Source organism: Cheilinus undulatus, linkage group 13, assembly GCF_018320785.1.
Source record: "Cheilinus undulatus linkage group 13, ASM1832078v1, whole genome shotgun sequence".
Lineage (NCBI taxonomy): Eukaryota > Metazoa > Chordata > Actinopteri > Labriformes > Labridae > Cheilinus > Cheilinus undulatus.
The window spans coordinates 22147397-22164897 of record NC_054877.1 but is presented as its reverse complement, the minus strand read 5'-3'; the positions used below and the strand labels follow the sequence as shown (position 1 = coordinate 22164897).

The 17501-nt window shown below is 40.8% G+C and overlaps 1 protein-coding gene across 1 annotated transcript in view; it reads right to left on the bottom strand.

Moving 5' to 3' along the window:
* The window catches only part of LOC121519983 (phosphatase and actin regulator 1-like), a 127965-nt gene extending 111256 nt beyond the window's left edge, over positions 1 to 16709 (bottom strand). The window contains exon 1 of the mRNA XM_041803143.1: positions 16554 to 16709. Coding sequence (XP_041659077.1) covers positions 16554 to 16665 — 112 coding nt within the window. The 5' untranslated portion in view covers positions 16666 to 16709. The remainder of the gene's footprint in view (positions 1 to 16553) is intronic.
* Between the last annotated feature and the right edge of the window lie 792 nt (positions 16710 to 17501).

Below are 17501 nucleotides of genomic sequence, written 5' to 3'. Positions count from 1 at the left end.
CACTCCAGGCCTTCCTAGGAAGATTTATTCAAGGGCGCTGGAAAGATGGCTCTGACAAATTGTAGATTTTCTAATATGAGAAGATCAGCAGGTGATTTTAGACCAAAAGTATAAGGAATTTTAAATTCTTGGAACTTTTGGGAAGTATATGGCTTTCCACAGGGGCCTTAAGTCCTGGAAAGATCATGCATCAGCTAGGTTTTAGTAAGTAAATCATTAGGAAATAAAGATAACTATTCCAAAGCTCTAACATTTAACAGGAAAAATTACGTTGTCTGATTTTTTTCTTGCACGTGTATTTGTAGTGTTACTTAAAAAAAAACAACACTTTGTTTATTTATGGATGTATTGTAATGAACTTTCTGGGTCAAGGGACAGAAACAGTCTCCATAATTGAACTAAAAGCTTATCAAATGTCTGTGTAGGCTCTCGGTCATCTAGGTCATGGTTATCCAAATCTTCATCCAAACTGGTTAGCTGGACTTAGTCAAGGCTCTTGAAGATATTTTGCGTCTTCTCTGGGAGTCTTCATTGATTTGGGCTGAGAAAAATATGGGCTAATACAATGTAAGTGTTACAATGTCATTTAACAGACGCTTTTGTTCAAACACCAGAAAGAGCCACAAAGTGCCTCAAGTCAGACGTAGGTGTTGCCATGCAGTGCTGGAGGCTGCGAGGCTATGCACATAGTGTGTAGCCTTTAAACAACCAAACATCACCGTGAGACCTCTCATCATCACCATCACTAACAAATAATGACCAAAGTACCAAGTGCTGGGTTGCTAAAAGAAGAGCTGGGCACAAAACCAGCAGTGAAGAGTCTAGCTAAGTGCCTTGTGTTCTGTAAAGAGTGGGGTCTTTAGCATTCTCTTGAAAGTAGAAAGGGACTCTGCAGATCAAATGGAGTTGCATAATTTATTCTAGTTGGGGGACAACAGAGGAGAAGAGTCAAGCTTGTGGTTTGTAAACAGGAGCAGTTTTAGATGGTGCTTTATAAGTAATGATTAGAATTTTGAAGTTGATGCAAGTTGTAACTGGAAGCCAGTGTAGGGAGATGAACAGTTGAGTGACTTGAAGTAGTCAGTGCACAATATCACAAGAGGATGTGCTAGGAGCTGTGTTGCATGCTCTGTCAGGTTTAGCTCAGGATGACCTTCCTTCCCTCTCCAATCAGTAATATCAGCAAGGCAGGATGAGATCTTAGCTGAGACAGTTTTGCCATCTGGTAGAAAGGATAGAAAAAGTTATGGATAGTCTGAATAGCAGCTATAGGAAAGGCCATGGGAGTGGATGATGCACAAAGTGAGGTGCTGTATATTGAGAAAAAGAGGGGAGCAAGTACTGACCCTTAAGGCACCCCTGTCGATAACCATGTGGTTTGGACACTCCTCCCTTCCATGATACTCTAAAAAGACCTCCCTATTAGAACGCTAATTATCAGGCTGGTCACCTGAAAGTCGTTGGCAGAATTTTTGCTATAATGCATCCAGTCCCTATATGACCAAAGTGAGAGCTGTGTCCACATTTTGAAACAAAGTCCAACATGTTCCACATGCATGTTGGCCTCTGCCATGGCCACCAGTTCTGTTAATGATTTTCATAGACAAGATCTCAGTGCACAGCAGGAGAGAGGAGATTGTCTGGTTTGGAATCCTCAAACTCTCATCTCTGCTCTTTGCAAAATGATGTGGTTCTGCTGGCTTCATTAGTTCGGGACCTCCTGAGGGCATTGGGGCAGTTTGCAGCCAAGTGCAAAGTAATTGGGATGAGGGTCAGTCCCTCCAAGTCTGAGGCCATGGCTCTCAGCTGGGAAATGGAGGACTTCTCTCTCTAAGTATGGGGAGAAGAGCCTTAATTGAGGTGGTATCTTGGGTCTTGTTCACAAGTGAAGATAAAATGGATTGTGAGATTTACAGATAACTTGGCCCAACATCAACACTAATGTGTGCTAACTTCTCCCATGGATAGGAGAATGGAGGTGCACCTGAAGGTGAAGCTTTGGATTAACAATTCAATCTATGCATCAACCTCTGCCAATGGTTATAAGCTTTTGTTAGTGATAGAAAGAATGAGTTTCCAGATACATGTAGTTGAAATGGCTTTCCTTTGAAAGATTAACTTAGAGATGGGGCAAGTAGTTAACACAAAGACACTACATTTTTCCACTGAATGGATCCAGATGAAATGGTTTAGGTATCTGATGGGCATACTCCCTGAACATATCCCTGTTGAGGTTTTCCTACATATCCAACAGGAAGGAGACCCTAGGGTAGAGACACAAAGCTTGATGAAGGGATTATATATTGAATCTGGCCTGTTAAAGCTTAGTAACCAACCAGAGGAGTTGAGAGATGTTGCTCGGAAGAGGGGATGTGGGTCAACTTGCCTTGCTACCATGACTGTGGATAGACTTATATCCCAACCTGTATATGAGGGAGAATATAGCTGGATAAAGGTGCAAATAATGCAGTAAATTTCAGCCCACACCCATCATATTGTCTCTTTCACTTGATTTATATTGAGCTTAAAGCAAAGACATATTTTGAAGAGACAAGGTTTGATTATTTGCAAGTTAAATCATACTACTTGACAAAAGCATGAGCAAATGGAATGAAAAGACATCCAACAAAATGAAAGCAATCTTCAGTGGACCCTGCAACATTTACTGGTAGGCAGACTGTACTGCTCCTCTGGGATGTTTTGGCACTCTCCATCTGCAGAGATACTCTGATTTCTCTCCATCTGTCCTGCTGGCTCTCTCGAACAGACTCCCACAGTATAAAGTGAACTGTCCACTGAGGAGCTTAAGTCACCTCTATCCAACCTACTCAGACTCTGTAGAGGTTAAGAATATATCTCTTGGGCGCAGGCACAGGTAGCTCTGCATTATGTAATAATTTATCAGTGTTCTACTAAGTACTGATGGACAGTCACTGCTGTCACAATCACAGGTTTTTTCAACAGAATAGTTGGAATGATACCATATTAGTTGTTTGAAATCAATGGTGTCTGACATTACTGGTACAGTAATGGTTTGAAATAGGATCAAGAATGTTCCCTTACAGTGTAGGCATTTTTTTAGCATTTTGGAAACATTAATAAAACCCTCACAGGTCAACACTAGCAGCACAATTGTTTTGTTCTTAAGATTTCTATCTTTTGGTGCTATACTAGCCTTGTGAGCCCTGTGGTTGACTGATGACCAGTCCAGGGTGTACCCTGCCTCTTGCCCAATGACAGCTGGGATGGGCTCCAAGGATCAAGGGCCCCCACAATCCTGAAAGGTTTAAGTGGTGTTGAGAATGGATGGATGAATGTTGGCCTAATAGTTAAGGTGCAATCCATGAACCCTGGTCTTAGTATTTAAAAGGTGAAAGCCATTTTCTTCTGACTTCATGTGCATGTTGGAAGCTAAACTGCTGTGACTGTCAGTTGGCCACCCAATCACCTACAAGTTTATTTTACTGGAAAATAGAAAGTGTAAAAAGCTTGTATTACTTTATTATGACACTGAATAAATTTGTAAATTACATCCATCCATCCATCCATGCAGCAATCACTTCATCCATCCATCCATCCATCCATCCATCCGTCCATCCATCTTCTTCTGATTAACCAGGACTAGGTTGCCATGGTAGCAGGTTGAGCAAGTGAACCCAGCAACCTAGGCAGTCTTCTCCCCTGTGACACTTTCAAACTTCTACTGGTAGATCCTGAGGCCTTCCTAGACTAGACAGGGTACATAATCCCTCCTGCACATTCTGGGTTTTCCCTGAGGTCTCCAACCAGCTGGGAATGCTGGGAAAACGTCCAAAGGGAGGTGCCCAGAAGGCATTCTGATCAGATGCCCGAACCGCCTAAACTGGCTCCTTTCAATGTGAAGAAGCAGTGTCTCTACTCTCAGCTCCCTCCAAATGTCTGAGCTCCTCCTGTCTTAGGCTGAGCACAGCCATGTGCAAGCTAAAACTTATTTCGGCCTTGTATCTGCAATTTCATTCTTTCGGTCATCACCCAGAGTTTATGACCTCAAGTGAGGGTTGGAAGATAGATCCACTGGAAGTTTTGAAAGTTTTGCCTTTGAGCTCAGCTCCTCTTTACCACAAAAATCTGGCACAACTGCAGACACGGCGCCAAGCCGCATGGCGGAATTTGTAAAACATCTGTTTGAAATATAAATGAATGATCCAAAACTACTAAAATACGATATAGTCAAAGAGCAAAATCTTCTACACTTAAAATTACTGTCTGGTCTGACAAGGGTGCAAAGTTATTGCATCTGATAAGTACAATGTGCATTTGCTCACCTTTAGCACAAGAGATAGGAGCTTTGTGAGTGCTAAAAGAACATACCCATGAGCGCATTACAGACCACCTGCAACAGAGAGCTACATCCATGAATAGAGACCAAGAGGCAACCTCTGTGGATGAAAAATGAAGTCAATGCAGAACTGCAAAAAAAAAAAAAAAAAAAGTTCTTTAAGTGCCCATTTCAGGCTGTTTGCAGAAGCAACAGAACTCACATACATTCCCCTATAATTAAATGTCCTTTCTTACTGCAGAAATAAACATATTTATTGTGTGGTGCAAAACCAGATCTTGGTTTAAATAGTTAATGATTTTATGGGCACACACTGCACAGTGGTTATTTTTTTTATGACTTGTCTATTTTGGTTTAGATAATGATAATGATTCCTGCATGATTAGGGGCATAACTTATTCAACTGCACGATGTAGCTGTTTATGAGGAGTCTTAAGGCCCACCACAGCTCCATTTCTTTGTCCATGGCTAGGCCAATCTAAAGTTAATTTCAGGCAGCAACTTTAATTTGGCAGCTATGACAAATTAGACTCAAAAGCTCGCTTCAGTAAGCAAATTGCTGACGTCATTCAGGCCTCATCCAATATTTTCTACAGTTACTGTGACCAAATCATGCAGCATCACAGGATCAGAGCACAAACTTTATCTAAAGATGAATCAGAGCAGCAAACCAGACTAGCACTAACGCAGGGTTTTTAGATCTAGCGTTTAAGTTTTAGGTTTAGGTTTTTGGCCTAAAAAAGAAGACAAAAATGTAATGAACTCAAAAGCCACAGGTGGTAAGACTCAAAAGCATGACTAAAAACTGTCAAAGTTTCAAAGGCTTTACTCGAGGAAGGAAAAGAAATCCTGAGGGTGAGGCAGAGGCAACTCCAAAAAACACAGCCAAAGTCAAAGACAAGAATCTTTCACTAAAGACTGAAGGCTGGAACGCTTGACACAAGGAACAAAGACAAACTGGCAAGAGGAGGGAAGGGAGGAAGAACACTGTCTAAATACTCAGGTGGGGGAGACAATGAGACTGGAAACAACTGGGATGTGGCAGACAATGGGCTCTATGCACGGCAGGGTGTGACGTATTTCCGGTGAAAAATTACACGGCCTGACAACTTCCGCCCAACGATACATGCTGAGTCAACTCTCATTGTAAACTGTCCTGTACTGCATTTATTTGTGGCTACTCCTTATCATAATGGCATCCAAACGTGATAAAATGACTTCTGGACATCATTGCTGCGTGCCATACTGTACCGCTTCAGCGAAATTTAATTCTGTTCTCAGTTAACTCCTACAAACAGCGGGTAACCCGGAGTAAACCACAACGAATCTGCCATACACCGTTCTTTCCTGCGTTCAATCTTCCAACTGGAAGTTTGTGAGCGGCCTAATGTCAAATGAGGCAGTGATGCGTGCAGAGATCACATTAGCAGGGAGACACATGAGGGCAGGAAGGGGAGGATCTAAAACAAGAGGAAATGTGAGTAACACAAAACATAAAACGGGAGGTAAATTATTCAATAATAAAAAATTAAAACATAACCTAACACACAGAGCAGAACATGACAAAAAAGGCCAAAATCAATGTGAAGTGAAAACCGATTTCTACAAAGTAGTCAGTTAAATTAAAATATGTAATGTAGAATAAGTGATTGCATAAATATTCACCCCATTTAAATTGACTGACCTAATTCAACCCATTGGTGCTAGCAGTCTTACAATTAGTGAAACAGGGAGTGCAGTGAATGTGTCTCAAGTGACTGTAGTATAAAGAAACCTGTTTCTGGAAGGTCCATTCACAGGTTAATCAGTAATCCTGACTACTATTACACCATTAAGACAAAAGAACACTCCAAACAACTCAGTGAAAAGGTTATTGAAAAGTACAAGTGGGAGGATGGATACAAAAAACTTTGTAGGCACTGAACATTCTCTGAGGATTATTTACACAGTCACAAATTTTCCATAACATATTTTTATGTAATTGACAACACTTTGCAGAAATCTGTTTTCACTTTGACATTAAAAATTTTTAAACATATTTTTGGGTCAAAAAAAGCCAAATTATATTGCCAATGATTGATTTATATAATCAATAAAAGGGTGAAACATTTGAGGGTGTAAATACTTTTTATAGGCACTGTATCCTCTGTGAATCTGGTAGATGTCTTCTCCTGGCACAAAACTTCTCTTAAAAGGTTATATTTTTCTCATTTGACTCTACACACTGCACTGCTGATACATAGAAATCTTTTCACAGATGATGATGCCTTTTTTCTTTTACATCTTAGAAAATTGGGACGCCATTAAAGAGCACTTATATTGCTTATGTTTTTATATGACACCAGTATAAAATTAATTTTTCTTTGGATCTGTGGGATTCCCAGCAGGAAGAAAGGGAGAGAAGTGTCGCCTTGGTTAAATCCCTTAACTTCACTGAATTATTGTCTTCATAGCCCAGTCATTTATCCCGTAGGCTGCTGGTCTGTCGTTACACAGAATTACATAACTGTCTGAAAAGTGCATGCATAATTTATCATAATGTTCTGTGTAGAGCACACAAAGTACTCCCCTGTATCATTTTAGGAGCCACACTTCACAAAAGATTGGTACAACATGGCAACTTATATTAAAATATTTATGTTCTCAAATATTTGATGCTGATGGTTTTCTAAATCAGAGGTAGCACTGGCAATGAGAGCTAATTAGTTGTTTGTCTTGTGACATTTGAGAATTAGTCATGGCTTCAGAAGTGCCCTGAATAAACATCAAGTGGTATTGCTTATCCAACAAGGTTTAATAAAACATTTCAGAAACATTATGTAAGGCCTTTTCCCCTCATTTAAATAATAGAAACAAGTTTCCAGATTTAGAGGTGTACTAGCTGACTTTTATCAGATAACATTTTGAAGGACTGCTGAGTGGTGCAATGCAGCTTTGATTGAATTGAGTCGCGGGTTTGCAGCAGCGTTGAGGAGATTCTGACTCTTTAAAGTCTCTTACTCAGCAAAAATGTCTTTAAGAGCTGGAGCTGCACATGGTGACGCCAGCAACAAATGCCATCCTGTAGACATTCATCATAGCAGCTGAACGGAGGCTCATCGTTTGTCCCCAACCTGCCTGGCATTATTCTTTCAGAGAATATATCATCGTCGTAGATTATGCCTCCTTTGTTTTATCTCCTTGTGCCCTGCAAGATTCACTGCATGCTGCTTTCAATTCAGAAAAACGAGCATTAGAGAGTAACAGCAATGCAGGCGGAGCTTTCTACTCCAGCGTGATTACTCCTTGGCAACACTTCCTCACAGATTGCAGTGGTTTCTTTACCCCTCTCTTTCCAATGCGCTTCCACATTTCCTATAAATATGACCCATAAGCACATCATCATTGCAGCTTTCTATGGTTAGGGAGGCTTTTTGAAAGAGGCGTTATTTCTCAGCTGGCATGTGGAAAGCACATCACAGCCAGCAGCCTTTCCCACACTTCCAAGCATGCTACAGAGAGAAAGATGAAAGGAAAGCAGAGACAGAGAGACTCTGGGAAGAAGCAGCTTCCTGCAGGCTCTAATAGAAGACACCTGCCTGTCGTTTGCTTTTACCCATCTTGCTAAAGAGGTTGGCAGGTTTTCTGGCCTGGTGACACTGATGGTTTATTGAAAATTTATGCAGCAGGAGCATCCAGTAAACGTCCCCAGATATAGCAATGCTATTTTTTACTCTGATTTTCTCACAACTCATGTTTTATTCAGATATGGGATGCTGCTGCACAAGATGTGCACACAAGTAGCATGGACCGATGCTTAATTTGATTTTTTTTAAAGATTCAGAGCTGTTAGTCTATCATAGGAGGAAAAGTCAACTGTGGTGTGTGCATGTGTTTCTCAGATGAGAAGCTGAAGACAAGAGACAGACTGCAAAATAAATCTCTTGCCACTAATTACCCGCACTTTGTTAAACACTCTTGCTAATAGCCTCTGGAGTTGCTACAAACAGCTGCAAACATTACAAATTCAACAGCTTTTTTCATTGGCTCCATCGCAGCTAGTTAATCAAAAATTCATTTTGAAAACAAGGAAAGACAGCCTGAAATGGTGATCGCAAATTCTGCTTGTTCATGACCTTGCAGCCACATTTAGCTTCCTTTGAATTCGAACAAAAACCGAATAATCTGATTTCACCTTCTTCAATACAGGCAAACTATCTCTGAATGATAAAAGGATTAGCAAGACATCAGGACAAAATATCAGCATATATCTCAGCATCAGTGTTTTTCTGATATTTTGTTAAGTCCTCTGGTAAACCCTGTTGGCACAGAGAGCTCTGCTGCAGAGAATTTTGTCCTGTTCCACTATGCATCTGTATTGATTGTACTCTTTTGGACAGTGGTGCTTACTGTACACAGGGATTGCATCACAGAGAGAGAGAGAGATGCAGTGAGCAGTGGGTGGTGAATGAGTTTAGCTGGTTTTGGTTTTAATGTGGCTGCAGTACTGAACTGTGAGACAGAGTGCATTTTCATCAAAATACTCTCCATACAGTTTTGCATCTCAGTGCATATTTACATGTATAATTCAGGGTATGCATGTTACGTAGGTGTAAGCATACAAATACACATTCATGTATGTATTGTCTAACAGCTGCAATGCAGCTGGGCTTTAGCCTTTTCTATTGGGGTAGGGGAAGGGGAGGGGGGCTTCTGAAGACAATCAGCTGTAATCACCATGCTGAAACAATGCCTGAGAGTAACTTCCAAATAGTCCATGTCTGTGACCTCACCCACAGGATCTGTTTCTGATGAGCAGCTGGAGATGAGAGATCACAATTCCAAAAACAATAGTATCATGTAAACAAAGGATTACTTTTCTGAGGTTAATTTGCTGTTAGGACATTTTCTATTAAAATACTTTTGTTTTCCACCTCAAATATTATTTGAGTATTACATATTTGACCCACTGAACAGCAGATGACTTATGGCTTATGCCACCAGTTGTTACATAACCCTGATTTAATGATGAGATTTACAATCGAGTCCATGGATTGTGTTGCATATTGAAACAGACTGGATGTTTGGAACACTCTCATTCCTGTTCGTGTAGATGCTTAAGTCTTTAAGGCTGTAGGGAGCATATAAAAACTACTATTGAAATATTAGGAACTATATTAGTTGCATTTTAGTTTAATGACAAAATGTATGTTGATTCTACAATGATGCATTCATGAGAGCTTTACAAATCCTGTAAGAGCTAGATCCAGTAAAGATAGTCTAGATAAACCTCTCATAAAGTCATTTAAGCACAATCTTAAGTTTAAATGACCAAAAAAAAAAAAAACCCCAAACAAACCAGAGTAGCATTATTTAAAACACATCTGAAATTGCAGCAGTCATTCAGCCTGTGCATCTCAATTAATGAGAATATCGTGAAAAATTTAATTTATTCCAGGTTATTTAATTCAATAAGTGAAATGTCCATATAGTTTAGATTCATCACACACAAAGTGAAATACTACAAGACATGTTTTGTTTAAATCTCAATGATTATAGCTTATAGCTCACAAAAATCAAAAAAGTAATATTTTCAGAAAATTAGAATATTGTAAAACAAAATCCAATTTGCAAAGATTTCCTGAGCCTTCACTCTCTTACTCTGGGTCAGTACACACAACCACAATCATGTGGAAGACTGCTGACTTGACAAATGTCCAGAGGACAATGATTGATACCTTTCACAGGGATAAACCACAGAAGGTCACTGCTTAAAGGGCAGACTGTTCTCAGAGGCTGTATCAATGCATATTCATGGAAAATTGACTGAAAGACAAAAGTATGGTAAGAAAAGTTGCACAAGCAACAGGGGTGAGCTCAGCCTTCAGAGGATGCACAAGTTCCTATAGTTGTAGACTATAGGAACTTGAAGCGTCACAGGGAACGGACTGAGGCTGGAGTCAGTGGATCAAGAGCCACCACACACAAACCAATCCAGGAAATGGGCTACACGTGTCGTGTTCCTAGTGTTGAACCAATCTTGAACCAGAGACGGCATCAGCTTTCAACCTGGACTAAGTAGAAAAAGAACTGGACCCTTGCTCAATGGTCCAAAGTCCTGTTTTCAGATGAACATAAATCTAGCACTTCATTTGGAAATCAAAATCTCAGAGTCTGGAGGAAGATCATAGAGGCACAGAATCCAAGGTGCTTGAAGTCCAGTGTGTTTCCACAGTCACTGATGGTTTCGGGTGCCATGTTATCTGCTGTTGTTGGTCGACTGTGCTTCATCAAGTCCAGAGTCAAAACTGTCAGCTGTCCAACCGGGAGATTTAGAGCTGTGCTTCTCAACTGGTGGAGCCTCAGGACCCACTGTTAACTCCTCAATGAGAAATCGTGGCCAAATTTTCAGATACTTTTCAACCAATCTTTTTTTTAAGGATATAATAGTACAGTTTGGACCTCAGGCAGCATAAAACCATGTGACAAATCAAAGACAGGACAAAATAAGCCTTCTTTAAAAGAGTTTGACACTTTTTGGTGCAAAATTTTCTTCGGGACCACATTTGTGCCCCACTGTAAAGGGTTTGATGACCAACTGTGGGTCCCGACACACCAGTTGAGAACCATTTTTTAGAGCACTTCATGCTTCCATCTGCTGAGAAGCGTTATGGAGATGGTGATTTTCTTTTCCAGGAGGACTTGGCACCTGCCTAGTGAAGCCAAAAGTAACAGAAACTGGTTTGCTGACCATGGTATTACTATGCTTGATTCACCAGCCAAATGGTCTGACCCCTATGGAGAATCTTGTATTGTGAATCTCGTAGAGTTTTGTCAAAAGAAGATGACAGACACCAGACTTAACTTTACAGATGAGCTGAAGGCTGCTATCAGAGCAACCAGGCTTCCTAACACCCCAGCAGTGCCACAGACTGATTGCCTAAATGCCACATTGCATTGATGCAGTAATTCATGCAAAGGGAGCCCAGACACAGTGTTGTCCAGAAATTAACAAGTTTTTCAAAAAGGTCAACATTTCAATATTTTAAATCTTTTTATTGATTGGTGTTTTGTAATGTGTATTATTCTGAGAAAGTGGATTTTATTTTTTTTGTAATCATCAAGATTAAAACCAAAAAGTTTGTATTATATTCAAAGTTATTGAGATGCACCTGTACTCATTGAACACTGAAAGTAAATGAAGCTATTGTCATGGCCATCTGTAATCTTTATAAAGTACAACAGAAAGTGGCAGAGAGCAGAGATAGAGGGGAACAAATTGCCTTTGTGATTAAAGATGTTACAAAACCCAGAGCTATGCTGGGACTTTGGTAGTGAGAAAAGTGTGAAGGAAAATCAAAAAGATGTGGCTAATTGGGAGAGCTTCTTCTGTGTTTGCATGGCTGTGCAGCAGACAGAAAACAGATGGGGCTGTAGTCGAGCTGCTGAATGATGGTCAAATAAAAACAAGCAGACAACATCCTCCAGTGAGATGGATGCTGCGTCAGCTCACAGTCAACACGAACACATCACAGGAACAAGGGAGCGATATGCATGCAAAGTTGCTGCTCTTAGACACGCACATGAAGATGTGTGAGAACACAAGCTCTGTCTTTAGGCTAAAAAAAAGGATCTACAAGAGTCTTATGTAAACAATGATGAGTTTAGTTCCCAAACACTGTAATGTGCCAGCTGCTTTTCTAGGTGGTAATTTGTTTGATGGTGTGTGAGGCCGAGCTGGCACTAAAGCTTCCTAATAAGCTCTAATAATTGAAATAAAACCTGTGAAGTAGGACAACCCTCCATCTACACCTACACACTGTAATGTTTTATGACAGGTGACGCAACCACCGCTAGCTCGCACAGTAATGGATGCCATTACATTGTAATGTCTGTGACTGTGTGCAGGGCCATTTAACTTAAGGGCACATTAGATAAGTGGAGATGCGAAGCAGGTCAATGCAATAAAACGATGGTTCATACATGCTCACTGATTTAATTACAAGCCCAAACATTTTCTTTCTTTCTTTTTTTTTTAAAGATTTATTTTTGTGCCTTTATTAGATAGAGGAGGACAGTGGATAGAGTTGGAAACAGGGTCAAGAGTGGGGGAGAGACATGCGGTAAGGGGCCTCAGGGTGGATTTGAACCTGGGCCGCCCGTGCACATGAGGAGTGCCTTTAACCACTAGGCCACCTGCTCCCCCAAGCCCAAACATTTTCAATGGTTCTGTAAAAAGGGGAATATCAGCTGTTCAAACACTAAACGGCTGAGCTAGCTCGGAAAGTTTCCCTTGTCTCCAAATTATCTCAACACACAAGCTGAGCACACATCAAAAGAATTAGTCCCATTGAAGAAGAAGCCAGACTGGCAGTGTCTTTATCGTAGTGTGACTGTGCTTGATGTTGAGGTGTTTTTCTCCTCGTTCATTGATAAAAACATGCCATTCAGTTTTCTAAAGGGTGAAAAGAAATACTCTCAAAACATCAATTATGGCCTCTCCTTGTGCCAAACTGTATGAATGGAACCTAAGCTTTGTTTTTAACAATTATAAAGACTTTCTCTCTCTCTCAAGAGAGAAACCAAAACAATTACCTTATCCAAAGATAATTGCCTGCTTTTTCCCATCCTTTGCAGCCTTGGTCATTTATCAGTATTAGGCACCTAAGCGAACAACCAGCTGACTTTGTTGGTTTCCTTGGCAATAAGCAGGCTAAATCCTGCTCCACTTCTTCAGGTGGAAGTGAGTCAACAGTGCTGTTGTACTAATCGCCCCCGTATCATCCACAGTCTTTGTATGAGCTGGTTGTAGAGTAGAGGAATAAAAACAGGGGCACAGAGACGAAGGACAGTGTCCTGCCATTGACAACAAGCTTGTCTCTACAGGCCAAACACTCAGTGGCAGGAGCAGCATGGAGCTACAAGGGCTTATCTCAGATAAACATGCTAGAGGCCTTTTTTAACTGAGCATGCATTCATCCAGGGAAACAGAATAGAGCACCGTTGCTCTTTTCCAGCAGTGCTCTGGTTCACACCTGGGAGCTGTCAATACAGGTGCTGTATGGTTGGCCAGTGAGCAGAGAGGTACAGGCTCGTTATGATTAAACTAATGACCCTGAAAACTCTAGAGTGTAGGGTGTTCAACAAACTCTCAGTGATCTCTGCTGTAATGGGTGGAATGAGAACTGATTCATTGATTTGCTGGAGGCTTTTCAAGTATGATGAAGATTTGCTGCAGCTCTGTTTACACCTTTATAAATGTTGGGGATTTCGGACTGTTCGTGGCCCAGTTAAGCAGATTTTAGCACTGCAGCTTTAAAGTGCCAAGACAGTCTTTGGTCTCTGAGGAAATGTTAATTGGCATTGTTATAACCTTTATACATTTTTATAGTATAACTGTATTACAGGTATACAGCACTGTAAAACTTTTAGGCATGTTTGGGCCAAAAAATGAGGCTGAAGTAAGGAGTAGATGTGGCAGGTTAGCTGCCTGAGGGCATCATTGGGCAGGAAAGAGGATTGACACAATCCGGTCGTGCTCTAGCCTTGCAAAACAGATGGATACGCCCGTTTCCATGTTTCTCACTGGTGAATCCATCTTGCAAAGCTCCTGTCTGAACGGTTTGGGCCCGGTTACAAAGTGACAGGACCAATCAGCGACAAGGGGTAGTACTTTCAGGCGTGACGAAGTTGTGACGTAGCCTATGCAAGCGACAACAAGAGGCCGGTGCAATTATGGCGGAAGATAGTAGCGTGGATGCTGCTGAAGCACCAGTATAATCAGAACTTGACAACATGTCTTTGTTGAAAGAAGAACAGATTATTATTATTATTAGATTTAAATTAATTTGGCCATGGTGTGTGTTAGCATTTTAAACTGCTCATCAGTTCTTCTTTACTGATCGAAAATACTAAACATATGAACTACTCTTAGAGCAGCGAAGCAGAAAAAAACCATGACTGGTACAGGATGCATGGCTGTAATTTCAACAATAGGTGCCACTGTTGCCAACTTCAATACAAACAACCTAATAAAGCATTTGAAGACACACCATGCCAAAGAGCAAGACAATTTTACATCCAAAACGAAAAAGTAGAAAGGGCTCACTGCATACTGCAAGAACCTAACCTGCAAAACCTGATAATAAAATGTTTTATTAAGCAGTGTAAACAGTCTAATTATGGGGAAAAAGCTCATCCTCAAAGAAAGCATTCAAACGTAGCAAGAATAGCTTATAGTTTGTAGCTATGCAGATAACTTAGCTGTATAGCTAAAGCTAAACTTAAAAAAGAGGGCTACTTCAGCTATGTAGCTATTTCTCTACATAGGTACATTAGCTTTAGCTGTGTTTGCTATCACTCACATTGCTAAAGCTAACTTGGTGACTTTGGCTTATGTTGTAGGCTAACATCAATTGTGTAGCTATGTTAGCTTTAGCTGGAGCTAACAAAGCTAAAGCGAGCCACCATTTGTCTAACTAATTCTAAAACAGGTCTATACATAGGCTAATTTATTCCCAGATCATATCTCTGACCTTTTTCTCTGTTTTATTTAGAGTATGTTGATTTTTCTCTAATGTTTGCAGTGGGGCTATATCATGAATGTAACTGCATTTATGTTACATTTTACACATGCACATTACAGCCTCAGATCAATCTAATTCTACTGCCAGTCAACAACACAGCAGCTATTAAATCGACAGTGACTCGTTTCATATCAAATGGGTTTTTCTCCCTAAAAATATTTATACCTGCATTAGAATTGAAGTGTGTAGAACTTGCATGTAAATTAAACCAAATTAAAAAATAAAAAAAATTGAGACACTAAAATTTCTTGGGATTGCTTTGGCTATCCCAGGCTCAAGAACCCCCAAAGCCCCTCCATGGTGCAACCTCTGACAGTTGGTGCAGAGAGCTTACGCTGGTACTTGGTACGGCTGATACAAAGTGCTCTGGTTACAGTACTGGAAAGGAAAATGGGATTGGAACATCTCTAGGTTAGCTAGAGTTTTTTCTCTTGTGATTCATTCAGTCTGACACTTAGTTGTAGGCATAAAACATTACGGTAAAAAATAGCCAGTTTTGTCTCTCATTGTCGTGTTTGCTTTTGTAAATCAAAGAGAAAAATCTTAATTGATTTTTATTCTTTTTATAACCAGATAAAACCTCTTCATGATGTTACATTGATATTTCTGAAAATGTCCCATCTCTTAACTACATGCTGTATTAAATGGAATTGGCCAACATCCAAACACAGTACTATAGGCGTACTCATCTCACACATAGTGCAGAGCTCGGTGAGGATGGCTGAGATACTTAAGCAAGGAAAGATCTATGATGATGTGATAGCACTTAAGACTACTCTGTGCCCTTTATTTCATAACATTTGCATCAAGGGAACCAACTGAGCTATGATGTCACTCACATGTACACAAATCATCCTAGTGAATGGCACACAGAAAAGACAGTGACATCCCTCAGAGATCATTAAAAGGCTGCCATGACAATGTGTTGTTGGCACAACAGCGTGTTTTCTTCTGCTCTGGTGTGCAAAAGATCTGAATCCTGTTGACTCAGTCAGCATAAAATGCCAAGTCACCATGGTAACAGGGGATGCAACATGCTTTGTAAAGGCTGATGATGGAGACTGGGCACTATTCTCCACCAGCACCATGATCGTCATTGTTTAATACAACTCTTAAAGATGATTGTGATTAAAATCTGCATAACAAACGCTGGACACACCGGATATCCCGTCAGATTTTGTGCACCACACACACGCACAGCCAATGCCTACTACAGGTCACGTTGAAGCTTCTTGCTATTATGTAACTGCGTTGAATTACAGTGGTAGCAATTACAAAGCACTGCCGATTTCATATATCACACATGAGCGGCATTTGAAGCTGTAACATTGCTGTTTAACAGTCGATCTGAACTCCCTCTGCGTTTTTGAGCCAGACACGTCAGAAACCACCACCAGCGCTGATCCACAAAGTTGCATAACATTTCAGTCATATCAGCTCTGTCATATCTGCTCATGAGGATATTAGGAGCTATCCATTACATTTTGGAGGGATAATCTCACAGGAACAGCAGCCTACAGGGATATCAGCCCACTGAGATAGAGTTGTCATTTTCATTTGCGTAAAGCAGGAGCGCATTTTTAGGTCTATCCACGGGGAGACAGAGGAGAAAAAAAAAACATCTGACTGAAGATTTCTGTGGGGTGCAGGGTGGATGTGAGAGCCCCTACCTGTCCGCAGGTTGAAGGAGAGTCGGGCTTCAACCAGATAAGGGGTGTCGCTCTTGGAGCGGAGTCTCCGGATGGGTCTGCGGTCTGTGCTGCTGTCTGGAGTGGTCGCCATCAATGTGAACCTGCGTCCAGAGAGAGACTGCTGCTGACCGACCGGGGCAGGAGCAGCAGCAGCAGCACCACGGCCAGTCACTCACTGAGAGGAAGCTACTGATGGAGAGGAGGGAGGGAGGGAGGGAGTTCACTCATACATGCATGCACTCAGAGAGCCAGGAAGAGAGAGGGAGAGAGGGAGAGAGAGAGAGGCGTTGGTGGACATTGATACACAGAGAGGGAAATAAATCAAAATGGAAAAATGACAACACAAAAGGAAATCTTAAAGCTCATCTTTATCTTTATAGATCAGATATGTCGTTACATGAGATAACATGCTCTCAGAATAGTCCACAACTTTGCATTTTTATACATTTAATTGCAATCTTTAGAAGAAGATTTTGCCACCATGTTTGCAATCTAAAAATTAAATGAACACAAAACATGATCTGGCAACTCTGATTAAAATAATGAAAAAGGACATTAAATGAATGAAAAAAATACTAGTTTAAACAAAGAATAACAGCTGCTTTTAATGCTTTCAACATCACTGCACTGTTTCTCATATCAGCTCCAGAGATCCTGTGAGGAGATGGGACAAAGTTCCAGGAGGGCAACCATCACTGCAGCCATCCGCTGATCTGGGCTTATGGCAGTGTGGCTCTATGTAAGCCTCTCCTCAGTGCTAAACACATAAAAGCCCACTTGGAGTTTGCCAAAAAGCACCTCAATGGCTCTCAGACAGTAGGAAACAAGATTCTCTGATCTAATGAAACTAATATTGAACTGTTTGGCCTCAATTCTAAACATTATGTCTTGAGGAAACCAGTCACTGCTTATCGCCTGCTTACTACC